Here is a 14,490-nt window from a genome sequence, read left to right on the forward strand (position 1 = left end):
ACATTGTTTTTCATTTAGGTTAAAAGGGGGGAAAAAACATCACAGAGCTACAGGGCTTTTTCTTTATTTTCCTTTTTTTTTTTGGTCATTTCCTGTTTACATTTAAGCAGCTTCTCTTTTGTAAAGAAAGACGATTTGACATCATTTACAAGTCACTGTTCAGAATCTCTTATCCCCCCATACAAAAAGGAAACATTGGTCTCCACGTTACATACGAAAATATAATTTAAAAGCACTTGACAACAGACACACATTACAATACATTCACTGTACACGGTATACTGAATTCCCTCCCTGCACACAACTTCCACTCCTCCGTTCTGATATGCGTAATACTGCAATTGGCCCCCATGTAAAGCTCAAACTATTGCAATGGTGATCGTGGCATCTGTAAAGCAGTGATGAGTTTATGATTTGCTGACAGACTTCGACTTGGAGACGGAGTCTCTGTCCATCTTGGCCCAATCTCGACTCTGATCCCACCACCAAAACACTTTACGAAAAGTAGGAATGAGGCTTCTTCTCTTTCTCTCACAAACACACACACACACCTATTACCTATATTCAAGGTAATAAATTCTCAGATGCACTTTCTGATACAGATTTTTCTGATACAGATCTTGGATCAATCATGGTTTCTTCAGGATAGACATAGGTGTCTTTCCGGTAAGATTTGTGCTTGTTTCCTAGGGAGCATACTACTTAAAGGCCTTGTATGTACAGTACAGTTTCATCTAATTACTATAGATGAAAAAGGGTATTAGGAGGTACAGTAAGTCAGTAATGGAACAACTGTTTAATATTTTCTGGTATATGACTTGTAAAAAAATTAACAAAAGAAGGTCCCTTTGCCATACACCTGATTTCCTTGGCAACACCAGCTCAGAGGACAGGAGGGTGTGTGCATGTCAGAGGTCACTGTACGCATCAAAGGAAAAAGAAGAACTCATGTTTTGAGCCGTGTGCACAACAACGAAAATTATATCATGAATTAATGTGTTTTGGCACGTGACGCTGCACTGCGCCACTCTTGTTTTTCTTGAGGCAATGAATGATTAAATCCCAGTCAGGGGCAACAAGTTGGCCACTGCAGCACTACGTGACGCAACACCACTAACCAGCCACATAACCATCCTGTTCAAAGAAATCCAACCAGCTGCCTGGCACATAACCACACTGAATACAGTAACACTATATGCTGATGACTTGGATATTGCTGAAAAAACAGACACAATGCTCATGCTTATCACACACGCACACATACAGTACATACAATGAACTGGAATGCTTGCATCTACAACACATACAAATGACAGGTTAGACATGGTAACCTCTTACAAAAACAAGTCCACCCTCTCATTTCACACATTGTCTTTCATTACAGCACAAAACTTATGCGTGAAGACATTCAACGCATTCACACATTGTGGAGGCGCGATGGACAAGAAAATCATTGCCACGTGTTTGGCGACCTCCAGGGTGAAACTCTAATGATCCTGTACCCACACCTTCCCCACCCCCTACCCCACATCAGGCACATGGTATGGTCAATGTTTGGCAGTGGAGAGCCGTTGGCAACGATCATGAAAAAGCAAAAAGAGCTTGGCAACTGGAAAACAGTACAATGCTTAACCTGCCTTGACAGCTAAGTCTCTGAAACACAGCTCTGGCATTCTGAATGAAGGAACACAACTGATTTGAAGTACATGGATGGCTTTCTGTGGGGATGACATGTTTGAGATATGGACTATTGGCCTGGGACATGTTCTAATACGTTCTCTTCCTGATCGACAATCAATTATCGCATTCAAAGTGTGTGACACTGAAAGGCGTATTAGCTACTAAACTTTACAATATTATGAGAGAAAACTTAGCTGTCTTAACCTAAAGTCAGCCAGCTGTTTGACCCTGATCTCTGAGGTGACAAAACTGGCCGTCTCAGCAAATAAGGAATGGAAAGGAACACTTACTGACATAGAAAAAAAATACTAAAACACTGACAAAAATATATAAAATAAAGTGTAACTATGTATGTATATGCTCATGAATAGTTTTATATATTTTATATACACGTACATCTGTCTAGCGTTTATATATCAATTATATCTATTTAAAGTGTAACTTAACTCCTGCTTTCAAATCCCACAAGTTACTGTGAAGGCACAGATCTATGCTCAGCAGGACTCTGCATCTACAGGAAAACAAGCCTGCCACCAGTCCGGTGGGCTTAGATCAGCACTACAACTCAACTTCATCCTGCTTTAGGACCAGCAGGAAAAGAGACGGGGCTTGGTTGCACTTCCTGTTTCTGATCTCCTTTTTACATTGCCCCTTTCTTCTTTCATTTGTTTTTTTGTCTTTTCTTTCTGTTGTTTTTTACAGTTAGCACCTTATGTAAGTCAAACAATAGAAAAAAAAAATTACATAATAGCATATACGAATGTGCAAATATACAACAAGAAAAGTACTACAAAGATACTTTAAAAACATGAGTGATATAACATGGATAGAAAAAATAATATTGTAGCAAACAAAAAGATGAAAATAAAAATTTAAAACAACTTAAAGCATGCACTTGATCCTTTAGTGTGTTGGATTGGTAAAAATGGTTTAGGGAAGGAAAGTCAGGGTAGAACAGGGCTATGTTTGGGTAGTTGAATAGTGTAACAGTGGCCTTTAGCCTTGAATCTTGTGCAGGATCTCGGTGGAGACAGGTGGGTGGAAGTTGATGGTGTGGTGTCTCAGACCCTGCGAGGTCTTGTAGCTCTTGCCACAACGACACTTGAAGGGCTTCCTCACACGAATCTGCGTGCGGTGGCCATTCTTGGCATGGTACTTGATGCCATTTACATTCTGAGACAAGAAGGGGAGCAGATGGATTCAGAGAGAAACAAATGATAAATTTTTAAAATTATATTATATAGCAAGTCACACATTTAACATGCAGTATTGCTGGCTGCAGTATTTTAATAAATATCAGAGGCATTCCAGCTTCCCACACGATGTATCCTAATGATTTGATAGTGTGACTTTCCCACTGGTACCGCCATGAGGTTTATTTTGATGGTTTGTGTTAGACAACGTGTGGACTGACTCAAATCAGCAGCAAACGTGACTTTATCCCATGTCGGTACAAGGCGGTAATGTTCCCACAGTGTCTATTAAAAGGTAGAGCCGAGGAGCTGAATAAGAGTTTTGTTATTAGCTGTAATAAAATTCAACCAAAGCAAATACACCATAATATATTTATCTCAGCTTGCAATCACGACATTCTGGATTTACAATGTGCTTTTTCAAACATTATGCCCAGACATGTGATACTCAGACAAAAGCTCCAGTGTGGACTGGAGCAGAAACTACTAAACCTCGTGTCCTATTCCTGCACAGCTGCAAGTGACTTCTCCATCCCCTGGTGTAGCCTTACCTTGTATCTCTTCTTGCAGCCGGGGACGGGGCAGGCAAAAGGCTTCTCCTCTCCCCCGTTCATGCACATGGAGCTAAGGATGGACTCAGAGCTGATGGCGCTTTCTGTGGTCCACGACTCATCGCTGTCCGACTCCTCATAGTCTACCTCCTCCTCATCATACTCACTGCCTGTGGGTACGATGGAGACATGAAGAACAAGAACAATTCTAGTCGTCCCAGATGAAATATGGGTGACATTTCACCCAAATCGACGTCATGCCTTGGGAATTTACCAATTGACTTTTTATTAATAAATGTCTCTGTATTCTGCCCCGGCTCTGCTGCATTAGCAACCCACATGTTCACTGAAAGCTCTGTTCAGAAAAAACAGCAGTGACACGGATGTGCTTCTGTGTGTGCCTGTGAGTCAAAACACAGGGATTGGCACTGAGTAAGGGATTGTTAAGTGGGAGTGATCCCCATTTCTTTGCTTGGAAAAAGCGCTTTTCTGAAGTGCAGAATATTTTCCACTGGCCTGCATGCACACACAAAGTCACACACATCACAGGAAATGCTGCACCTCAGCTTGAGGAAATAGATGGCACCATGGCACATGTTGAAAGACTGTGTGTGTAACTGTGTATGTGTGCATGTGTAGCTGTGTTGGTGTATAACCCCAGACCTAACACTACATTTGTAACCATTTGGGCTGGAATTGGACATCTGCTTCTGAGCTGTGCAACACACGGCCCCATGCAAACACACAGCGTGACAGCTGCTATGTAATTAGCAAAGTGTTGACTTGTCTGCTCACTGCAGGAGCCACCAAACACACGCACACACGCAGCCCTCGGGTTTAAAGCCTCTATCACTTTCCACTCTGACAGAAGTTTTTCCTAATGAGTCAAGAAATTTGAGCACCTGTTGGCATAAATATCTTTTTATGGTAAAAAAAGAATAATTTGTTGTTTTTATTTACATGGTAAATTGAAGGTGATCTGACTGCCTCTCTCTTATTTATTCTTATATTTTCAAGATACTTTTTAAAGTTTCTTGCACAGTCAACACATGACTGTCAGTTAAGAAGCTGCAAGCAAGCTGCATTCCATTCGGGTTACAAATATCATCATTTGTTTATCAATATGCTGTCTCTAGATTTGATGGATATGCTCCCGATGTTGCAACAATAACTGTAAACTTCTTCTGTAACCAGTAGAGTTAATTTATATTAGTCAGTTTTAAAACCTACCTTCACTCCACACATACAAGCAATCCATCTTTCACTTACACATTTCAACACACACACACACACACACACACACACACACACACACACACACACACACACACACACACACACACACACCTGTAGGTGTGCTGCTGCGAAACGAGGAAGAGGGGGTAATAGGGGGTGTGACAGGAGGCGTCAGGTTGCCGCTGGTGTGGCGAGGGGGCGTGGCCGTGCTGTTCCTAGACACTCCGCCTGTGATGGACAGGGACAGTTTGGGCGTGGCCTTCTTTTTCATGGTCTCCTGCTCTCGGCGTGCCGCATCTGTCATGAACCTGACAAATACATGTCATCAGTAAATGCTGTAAGAAAAAATGCCTGTATATGGATATTTGGGTCAATAAAATACATAGGCTGAAAGTTGTCCTCTTTAGTTTTGCATATTTCTTTTACCATCTGTGAACACATCTGTAAAAAGGGACCAGTATATCAGCCTGTCAGAATTTAGCACCAGTCCTAGAATATAAAATTAGTGACCCTTCTGTCATTTCGGACAACTCATTAGTTGTGTATACAAAGTAAGTATATTAAGTGGTTCTAAGGTTTTGGCACCCTATTTAAAATTAGAACCATCTATGAATATAATGCACTCTCTGTAGCACAATGTATGTAGTATCCACCACCCACTATAACCTCATTATTAACACATTAAAACGCTGAGAAATGATAACCTTTTAAAAGTAGAATTCATGGCAGAACTGCTGTATTGGATTGCACTAGTTTCTACAGTTGTACCTAATAAAGTGGCCAGTGACTGTATATTACACATACTTTTTGAATATAAAACCAAAAGAGAGTTCACCTGAAATGCTGAGAACAGTTACTCTTTTCCTAGATAATTTACTTAACTAGGAAGCCTAGGAAATCAAAGATCTTTTTTTTTTTTACTTTTTATTGTGTTATTTGGTCGTACGATAGGAGCCCTTAGGACTAAATCTCATTAATATATGGCTGTTCTCTAGACTTTTGATTTTGGAAGTCTGAGTTGCTGAATTACCTGATTTAACTGTTCACTTTAAATAAAGTCATCACAACACTTTACAGTAAATACAGATGACATTAACAACCTTGCTACTAGAACAATTACCGCAGAAAACAAACCTCACTCTCTCTTTCTCTCTTTGTCTGCAGTTATCTTTCTCAATGCTGCCTCTTGGAGTGATTTAACGGGGCATTAAGTGGGGATGTGCCACATCAGTTCACCACACAAAAACAGGGCATAATCCTGAGGTGGTGTGCCTCTGGCTGTGCTGTTTTGCAGCGCAGGGAGTCTGGAGTTATTCTCTTGTGTGGTTTTCTGTGCTGGTCTATGGATGAGTCACTGCTGTGTCTATGGGAAGACATCAGTAATTTGAGCTGCTCCCCGCAAGCCACATGTACACAACCTCACGCACACTTGAAAACACTGGTGGAGCAATGCTGCCCTCTACACTTTGTGTGTGTGTGTGTTGTGTGTGTATGTGTGTGCATATGAATGTGTGCATGTACCTATTGATGTAGCTTAGGGCCAGATAAGTGGGTTGCTGTTGCTCCTGCTTCTCAAGGACCCGTGGATCTGTGTCTGAGAGAGAGACAGAAAGAGAGAGAGAGAGAGAGAGAGAGAGAGAGAGAGAGAGAGAGAGAGAGAGAGAGAGAGAGAGAGAGACGGTCAGATTAATCACTGCTCTCTGTGGAGGGAAAATGCTGTGAGAATACTCTTAGTATGTAGCTGACTCATACATCTATTCTTCCTGCCAGACTGGCTGATGAATTACTGGATGTTTCTCACACTACATTCTCTGTTTTAGTCTATAATGCGTGGCAGCCTGCAGATACATTTGAGACGTTTTCATAAATGACAAATTATTTCGCCAGTGCCAAGCTCTCTGTAATTTACAACCAACATCTTTCCTAAAGTCACCCAAGGCTGTTAAATCATCACCAGATTCTGAACGTGACAGAGAAGAAATTTGTCCAAGAGTAAAGGTGTGACTTGGAGGTGGTGATGAATGTACACAATGTATTGCTCGAACACACACACACACACGCTTTTTCCAGTTGACTCGTCAGGAACACTACATAGGCAACTTCCACTGCCTGAGGGAAACAGTGTTAACTTCAAAGCCCCACCTCCCAACTCCCTTCAAAACAGAAGCAAGTGTGCATGAAAACCCTGCATGTGGGTCCATGTGTGAAGTACCAGTGCCATCAAGTGTTCAACAGAGGAACAATTCAATAGGATCCACAATAGAAAAGAAACTAGCAGTCTTGTCTTTGTCTGTGTGTTTCAGGGCTTTTGTGTTTGTGGCAAATGGTGGCATAATTGTAGCTGCATATGTAATGGCTAGCAGATGTACAGTGGTTCCGATCCAAGAACTGGATCATCTCTGTGCAACAAAAACAACTGGTTTCTCCTTCCAATCCCAAGCGCTTGTGTGTATGTGTTTGTCTTTGTGTGCTGGCCTTCTCAGCTCTTCGGTTTTCAGGCTTTCACACCTCATAATTAAAAAAGAATGTAGACTTCCCACTGTGCAGGAGAATACCAAGGAGACCAGCAAACAAGAAAACAACCCAGGGAAAAATGCACTCTACTAATGCTGCTGCTGCAGTACAGAGCAGAAAAGTTTATATTAAAAGTACACAGCACGGAAAAACATTGTTAAGGAGAAAAGATAGCAGGGGGATTGATCTAAGAAACCAAGCTCACACACAGCTGAGGTGGTCCACAAAGGGGGTCTTTGACAGCCTTTTATAGCTGAGCCTTAATACACACATACACACACACACACATGCACACACACACACCTGGACCTACATCACTGACAGAGCTGAGTCATGAGACACAGAGAGAGCCAGTAGCATCTTGTCTGACCTTTGACCACAGAGCTGAAATCTTTTTTGTAGCAATGCTGAAAAATAATCTACCACTATAATATTTCTGATGTCAGTGTGTATCAATTCAAAGTGAAAAAGTGAATTCTGATATTTTCAGGCAGGGAGGATTTGTAATAAATCAACATATAACACAACATGATACTTCCAATGTGTATTTTGCTGCTTTTCCTCATTTTGTACTATAATAAACTAAATATCTTTTATCTCTGAACTGGTGATTGAACAAACAACTAGTTAATTTGAGAAGAATTGGCACATTGATCAATAATGAAATTATTGTAAATTGCAGACCGAGTGTGTGTACACTGAGACATTTATTACTGTAACTCTGCTAAAGCAGTAAAATACGCTCAGAAAGTAAAATGTAAAAAATGGTAATGAAGCCCTAAAGAGCAGGAAAACCACTTAGATCATAAACTATTTTGATACAAACTAAATATTCATAGTAAATTAATCTGCCAACGCAACGGTGGTTTTCTAATTCTCTGAAAAAGTCTTAGGCCATCACCAACTTTGCTGTTTTAGCAAGATCAAATGATAAATCATTTTAATTTCTGGTTCTCTTATGATATAGCCTGATATAGCCATATTTCCTGAAAATACAGGAAATAAAAAAATCAGCCCTTCCTACAGTTCTTTTATACATTTCTAGATACCAGATCACATAGAGCTTCTATGCTATTCAAGTCTATACACAGAGGCCAGTCCACTGTATTTTATGGCTGATTCATTCAAATGTTATTTCACTGTATTTAGCAGCTTGCTTGGAATCATTGTCGTGTGTAAAAATCAGCTTTTAATCAGACATTTCTAGAATGAATGGCATGATGACTTAAAACCTAATTTTTTTGCATTCATGATCCCATCAGTTTGCACAATATCACCAACACCACTGGCAAAAATGTAGCTCTAAACCACAACATACCCTCCACCTCATTCTTCTTCTTCTCTAATTCTTATCTAATTCTTCTCTTAGACATATTGTTGATAGTTGGATCTGAATATTTCAAACATTAAATTATCACTCCATATGACTCTTTTCCACTAATTTCCACTCCAGTCTATATGAGATTTTGCCTATCGAAGCTTTTTTGCTCTCCTATCAAAAAAAGTGTTGTTTTTTTTCCAGCTATCACTTCACAAAGACAATTGCCGATTAAGGTATAAGTTATAAAAGGATTTGCAGTTTTCAGGGGGCTGTGGCTCAGTTACACAGTGACAGTAAAAACATATTTTTCCTTTGCAAATTTTTTAAAAGTGAAAAACAAATCTCCAAATTCTGTCAGATGCTGTTTACTTTATTTTTCTTCAATACGAGTCTAGAACTTGAGTAGAGTTTCTGACTGTTCTTGAGTGGCCCAGATCTAAACCCCATAGAACATCTGTGGAGAGGCCTGAAGGTGGCAGTTCACTCTGACAGAGGATCTGTCAGGAAGAAATGGATAAATGACTCAAATCCAGGTGTAAGAAGCTTGTAGAGACTCACCCAAGGAGACTAAAAGCTATAATTACAGCCAAGACGCTTTTTCAAAGTACAGGATTAAGGTTCTGAATCCTTTTATAAATGAGAGATTTCAGATTTTAAATTTTTAATAAATTTGCAATATCAAAATTAAATTCATTTTGTTTTCATTGTTTTGTTAAATCTAAACATTATTTTCCAAAAAGCAAAGGGTGTAAATATTTTCTCAATCAATTCTGACTCCAACTATTTTTTGCTGGATATATTCATAAGTATATTCAAAAATACCAGGATCACTCTAACCATGGCAGAAAGTCTTCTAAACGTAATTTTGTCAAACGTTTAACAGTCAAGTCTTACAGAACAAGTGAAGAAAGAAATATACCAACTTTAATAACTTGGTATGTTAAAAGAGCTTAGGACTGTGCTTTAAAGATGGGCTACGTGTGTGCATGTGTGAGCCTGGAGAGAAGGGGTGAAGCAGCTGTATTGGTGTAAACGGAGTAAACCAGGTGCACCACTTGCTGTTAACGTTGGTAGACTTTACGATTTCCGCTCACCTAGCAGGACAGGAAGCTAACACACTGCTGATCCTGTGACTGGAGCAGGAGGGGAAGTTGCACAAACACAGATACTTAGTAAGCTACATGATTGTAACATTTGACTGAACAAATTCCAAAGTGTTACACTCTATTTACACAGTGCATCACTAGCAACCTGCTCTGTGTCTGATTTACATCAGTTTATGTGTACACACTTTTCTGTGAGCATGTTCTGCATATCCAAGACATTTCAGAGGGACTATAAATATCTCCCTAATTAGCGTTCTTGTCACTAAAAGCAGCATCCAATCACCAGCCCTTTCTACAAAGATATCCATCTCTCACTAGCAGCGTAATACTGCCCCCTGCTGAATACACACTGCGTGCATGTCTCCACATGTAAGTGCACATCTGTATAGGTCCCTATATGTGTCTTACCATGTGTGCATGTGTTGAAACTAAGCCAAGAATGCTTGGCTTGTTTTGCAGGCTGCTAATTAAGCTACAGAGAGCGTTTTAACGTGTTTCTAAAGCAGCAGGCAACCGGATGAAGGGAGAAGAGAGCAGATGAGGAGGAGAAGGAGAAAGGGGGGTGAGGGTGGGGAAAAAGGCAAACCCCTCTGTAATTACGCTTTGCAGTGCTTGGTGGGGTGCTCAGGCCCTGCAACTTCCGAAAGGCAGTCTTGTGTGACTATGTTTGTGTGGATGTATGTGTAGTGTGAAAAGAGAGGGTCTGCAGTTTCTAGTTTGAGATGCCAATCCACTAATTGCTCTCCTACACCCTGACAGGTCATTTAGGAAGTACAGTGAACACACGCCTCTTCCCGTGTCACACCTCTGAAAGTAGGATGGGGAACAATCTCGCAACAAGAACCATAAATTATTTGAAAAACACAAACATCATATTTAAAATCACAAACATCTATATTAAAGTAAATCAATGTATGTAGTATTGCAGTAGTATAAATTTAGGTTTAAAGCAATTAAACATGACCTGTACTTGCTACAAAAAAGTACAACATACTTGAATTATCAGTACACTGAATAACATTTGTTTTTATTATCTATTTAATCTCCCATTAGTTTTTGATTACTTTCTATGGCTTAGTCACCATGATTTAAGGTGATGCCTTGCTTTTTCCTAATACATTCTCTAGAATTGAGACAAAAACAAGCAGCAAACCTTCACATTTGATAAGCTGGAAAAAACAGAGAAGGCTTGTCATTTCTTGCTTGGAAAATGATAGAATTATAATTGAATTTCAAAATTGTTTCCGATTAATTATCTATTAACTAAATTATTATGTGACTAATCACTTCAAATCTGAAAATTATATCATCAGAAAATGATGCCCAACCCAAGGTGAAACATCTAATAAACTTAATACCTCCCTAAATAGGCAGGTATCTGATTCAGAGTTTTCCTGTCCTGTTAATGCATGGAAGCTACTGTGTTTGCACTTGCCTTTCCTCTACCCCTTTATCTACCATGGCACATATTAAGCTCCTGTTCACAGCAGCAATGTTTTGTGTTCTCACCTTCCACAGCAGATAAAGGGCTGCAACCAAATTTGGCTGTGGGGTAAGTGACTACTTCTTTAAAGGTAGGTTAATTATCAGCATGCTACAGCAGAGCCTATATTATTACAACACAATGGAGGCCTGGTTCTTCATTTCAAGTCACAGCTCAGCCTTCAATACAACTGTAAAAACGAATCCAGATGGGAAGGAAAAACATGAATTCTGTCCAAACAAGGCTGGGATGTTTGGGATTTCCCTCTACTCACCCCCATGTTTTCCTTACTTAACCTGCTATTTCAAATCTCTTCCTGACTTTTCATCTTTATCTGCCTCTCCGTCCCTCCTTACTCGTATTTTGTTGAGGTAAGAGGCAGGTAGGTGCTTGTGCCGGTGAGAATACAACAAACTAGTGCAGTGCACGCAGGCAGCTAAGTCTGACATCATTACATTCCTCAGACCTTACCAACAGTCAATGCACAAAGCCTTAAACAACAACTAGACACCACACTAAACACAGCTCACATAACCCATTTCCTTATGCATTCAGCTGTTATCTAAACAGTGCGGGTGTGTTACTGAAAAGTGGCTATCCTTTCTACTGGAATGAGGTCAGCACTGAAGACCCTAAAATTGTTCAGTGTTCTCACGGAAAGTTCACGACAGGATCATCTGCTCTGTTTGCTGCCAGCAATTGTGTGCTTTCTCAGCGGACACAAGAGACAACAAGTTAAAAGTTGAGATAACTGAGATACACATGGGGCCCATAGCAAAGTATAAGCTAAGCTGTATTGTGGCATGCGGCACATTAGATCTCCTTCCACTGGAGGGCAGCACACTCCATGGCAATGATCGGACACTTCTCGTACAGACCTGCAATGACTTCTACACCCTTACCTTAGACCTCACTGAGATCTATCTCCTGATATCCATGTCTTCTGTCACAAGCCTGTTGTCACCTCTCAATTATCAGATTTATGATTAGGTCATGCTTTTACATAATTTGAATACATATTACAGGTCAGACCACAACCAAGGGCATCTACAAAGATTTAAACAGCTTATTTGACATTTCACAGGAGTTCTCTGGGAATTTCAAATTGACTCTTCTTTTGATTAAGTATTAAACAAACACCAAAACACCCCTTTAAACCCACATGCGAGTCAAATCTAAATTCATCCTTTTCCCCTCCCACATCTCACCCTGATCCCTTCAATCTGTCACATTTATCCCTGTGGTAGCTGATCCACAAACAGTATTGATTAGACCGGGAGTGTGACCTTGATGCGCCTAATGATAAGCTGTAGGATAAAGTGAGCAGAGGCTTCAACTCGTTAATTCAAGCAATACCACTCTCAAACTGCCGTTCTACTTGGCTGGTGGTTTGGGTCAAAGGTCAAACTGAGAGCCAGATGGGGCATATATTAGTGTCTGTGGGGTTTGGGTTGTGAGACTTTAACCTTTATTTATACATACATATTTGCTACATCATTTTTACATGAAGATCCTGACCAAATTCACACAGTTACCCACTTTTACACCTGGAAGTTGCCCTGTACAACCACATTCTGATCCGAGGCAACTGATTTTGATGAGGGAGGGATAGAGAAAGACTGTATATAAAATGGTGACCTACCAGTCACAAGCTTGCTTTTCTAACCATAGCCCACCACTGCCCCTGTGTGTCATCACAATATCCTAGTGAGAAGCAGGTGGGCTATAACTCAGCTAGTACACTGTCCCCAACCCTTTTAGAGACAGCCAGTTGCCATGGAGACTGGCTCAATGAAGCATCCATTTCACCCCCCCCCCCCTTTTAAACGGCCTTTCGATGATGGATACATGCCACAAACAACGATTAGCCCACATCGACTGTTACAGACTATCGATTGTTTTGGTGATTCACATCTATCTCACATCATCTTCTATAGTGTAACATGCACTGGTGAATTATTGGTAAATCTACAAAAGTGGTTCATGCAGAATGGAAGAGTTTGATCTGTGCTTCAAAATGTGGTATATATTGAACACAAATACACTGCAGCGTACTAATAATCCTAATCATATACATGCATTTAACAAAGCACTATTAATGAGTTGGATCCTTTATCATGCGTTAAATAAGTTGCATTTTTTTACACTACCTCCAACTATGGAGATTACTTGTCTGACATTTAATCGTCTCAGCCTAAAGTAGTAGTAGTACTGAGTCTATAAATACCAGGTGACCGTTATGAGACGCTTGTATGCCTCATGCAAATTTAATAAACGGTGCAACAAGTTGAAGCTTTTGCATGTGAAACACAATCTAATTTTGTCACTGCCCGTCTCCCACAACTTCGTAAAATTCAATGGTAACTGAAATGACACTAACATAATGGCAAAGCACTGCAAAAAGCGATGTCCTGACGCGCTAGTACACATGTCGTGTCAGAACAGCAGACTTCCCAGCAGCTCAATGCACAAGCGTTGCAGGCCTGGAGACGTAAACACACACTCTGCAGCGTTAGCTGTGAAACCGCTGCCTGCTCGGGATGCTAGTTACCTATGAGTCCTACGGGGCCCTCGTAGTCGGGTTTCCGCTGCAAAAGGTAACTATTACAGCTAAGGCAAGATAAAAACACTCTGACCACTTGTTTTACTGAAAAGCAAAGTTTTCCAAAAAGAATGAAGGCCCCGTGTTGCTGAATAACTTGATCCCCGACGAGGGTCGGCGGAGCAGCAGGAATAGCGGAATGTGAAGCCTATCTGCGTTTAGCTAACTAGCTAGGACGCAAGCTACAAGCAGCTAGCTGCCTAGCTCCGTCTCCCCCTCTGGCACGACTCACCGATGTGATTGTCCTCGATGTGAACGATGAGCTCGGCGAGAGATTCGAACTGGAGTCCGCAACCCCCGAACCTGCAGGAATTAGAGAAGAACGACGCAGCGGCGATGCCAGTCATGTTTTCCGCGCTGGTGCATTCACCGGGTGGAAAAGGGGTTCGGGGAGCCGGGGTGGTGAACGAGGAGGCAGAGGCTTCGGGAGCGGGGTGGGAGCGGGGCAGAGCGCGGAGCAGCGGAGCAGACACCGGGCGGCCAGACAGGACAGCGGCGGACGCAGCTGGGAAGCAGGCGGGACGGTGGGGGAGGGGGAGGGGGAGGGCTGGTGGCAGCCTACGTCATGACCTGCCTACCTGGTGGGGTCCGCCTGTGGTCTTTTGTAAAAGATAATAAACACGTCTGCATAAATCAAAGTTACTTTAGCACATTATGCATCCGTTTTAGTACACAAATAGGAACATCTTTCAACAAGCCAAACAGTGGAATGTAAGGGCATATTATAAACGCAGTGTGATGTTTATCTTTTTATAGGAAGCATGTTTTTATTGTTGTAGCACTGAAATGTTTATTGATTTGATG

At 41.1% G+C, this 14,490-nt stretch overlaps 1 protein-coding gene across 1 annotated transcript; it reads right to left on the minus strand.

Moving 5' to 3' along the window:
• Positions 1-48: 48 nt before the first annotated feature.
• On the minus strand, positions 49-14,228 carry LOC137127643 (juxtaposed with another zinc finger protein 1-like). The gene is made up of 5 exons (XM_067504913.1): positions 13,919-14,228; positions 6,182-6,254; positions 4,772-4,968; positions 3,425-3,594; positions 49-2,853 (listed from the first exon to the last, which is right to left on the minus strand). Exons 1-5 carry the CDS (start codon positions 14,031-14,033, stop codon positions 2,677-2,679), a joined length of 732 nt encoding a protein of 243 aa, XP_067361014.1. The 5' UTR covers positions 14,034-14,228; the 3' UTR covers positions 49-2,676.
• Positions 14,229-14,490: the final 262 nt, after the last annotated feature.

Source organism: Channa argus, chromosome 1 (assembly GCF_033026475.1).
Source record: "Channa argus isolate prfri chromosome 1, Channa argus male v1.0, whole genome shotgun sequence".
Classification (NCBI taxonomy): domain Eukaryota; kingdom Metazoa; phylum Chordata; class Actinopteri; order Anabantiformes; family Channidae; genus Channa; species Channa argus.

Excerpts from the sequence above, each read along its gene's own strand:
- LOC137127643 (XM_067504913.1), bottom strand. The coding sequence starts at position 14,033 with ATGACTGGCATCGCCGCTGCGTCGTTCTTCTCTAATTCCTGCAGGTTC. Across the intron at positions 4,969-6,181 it reads GCCCTAAGCTACATCAATAG|GTTCATGACAGATGCGGCAC; the intron begins GTACATGCACAC and ends TGTATTTGTCAG. Across the intron at positions 2,854-3,424 it reads GCTGCAAGAAGAGATACAAG|AATGTAAATGGCATCAAGTA; the intron begins GTAAGGCTACAC and ends TTCTTGTCTCAG.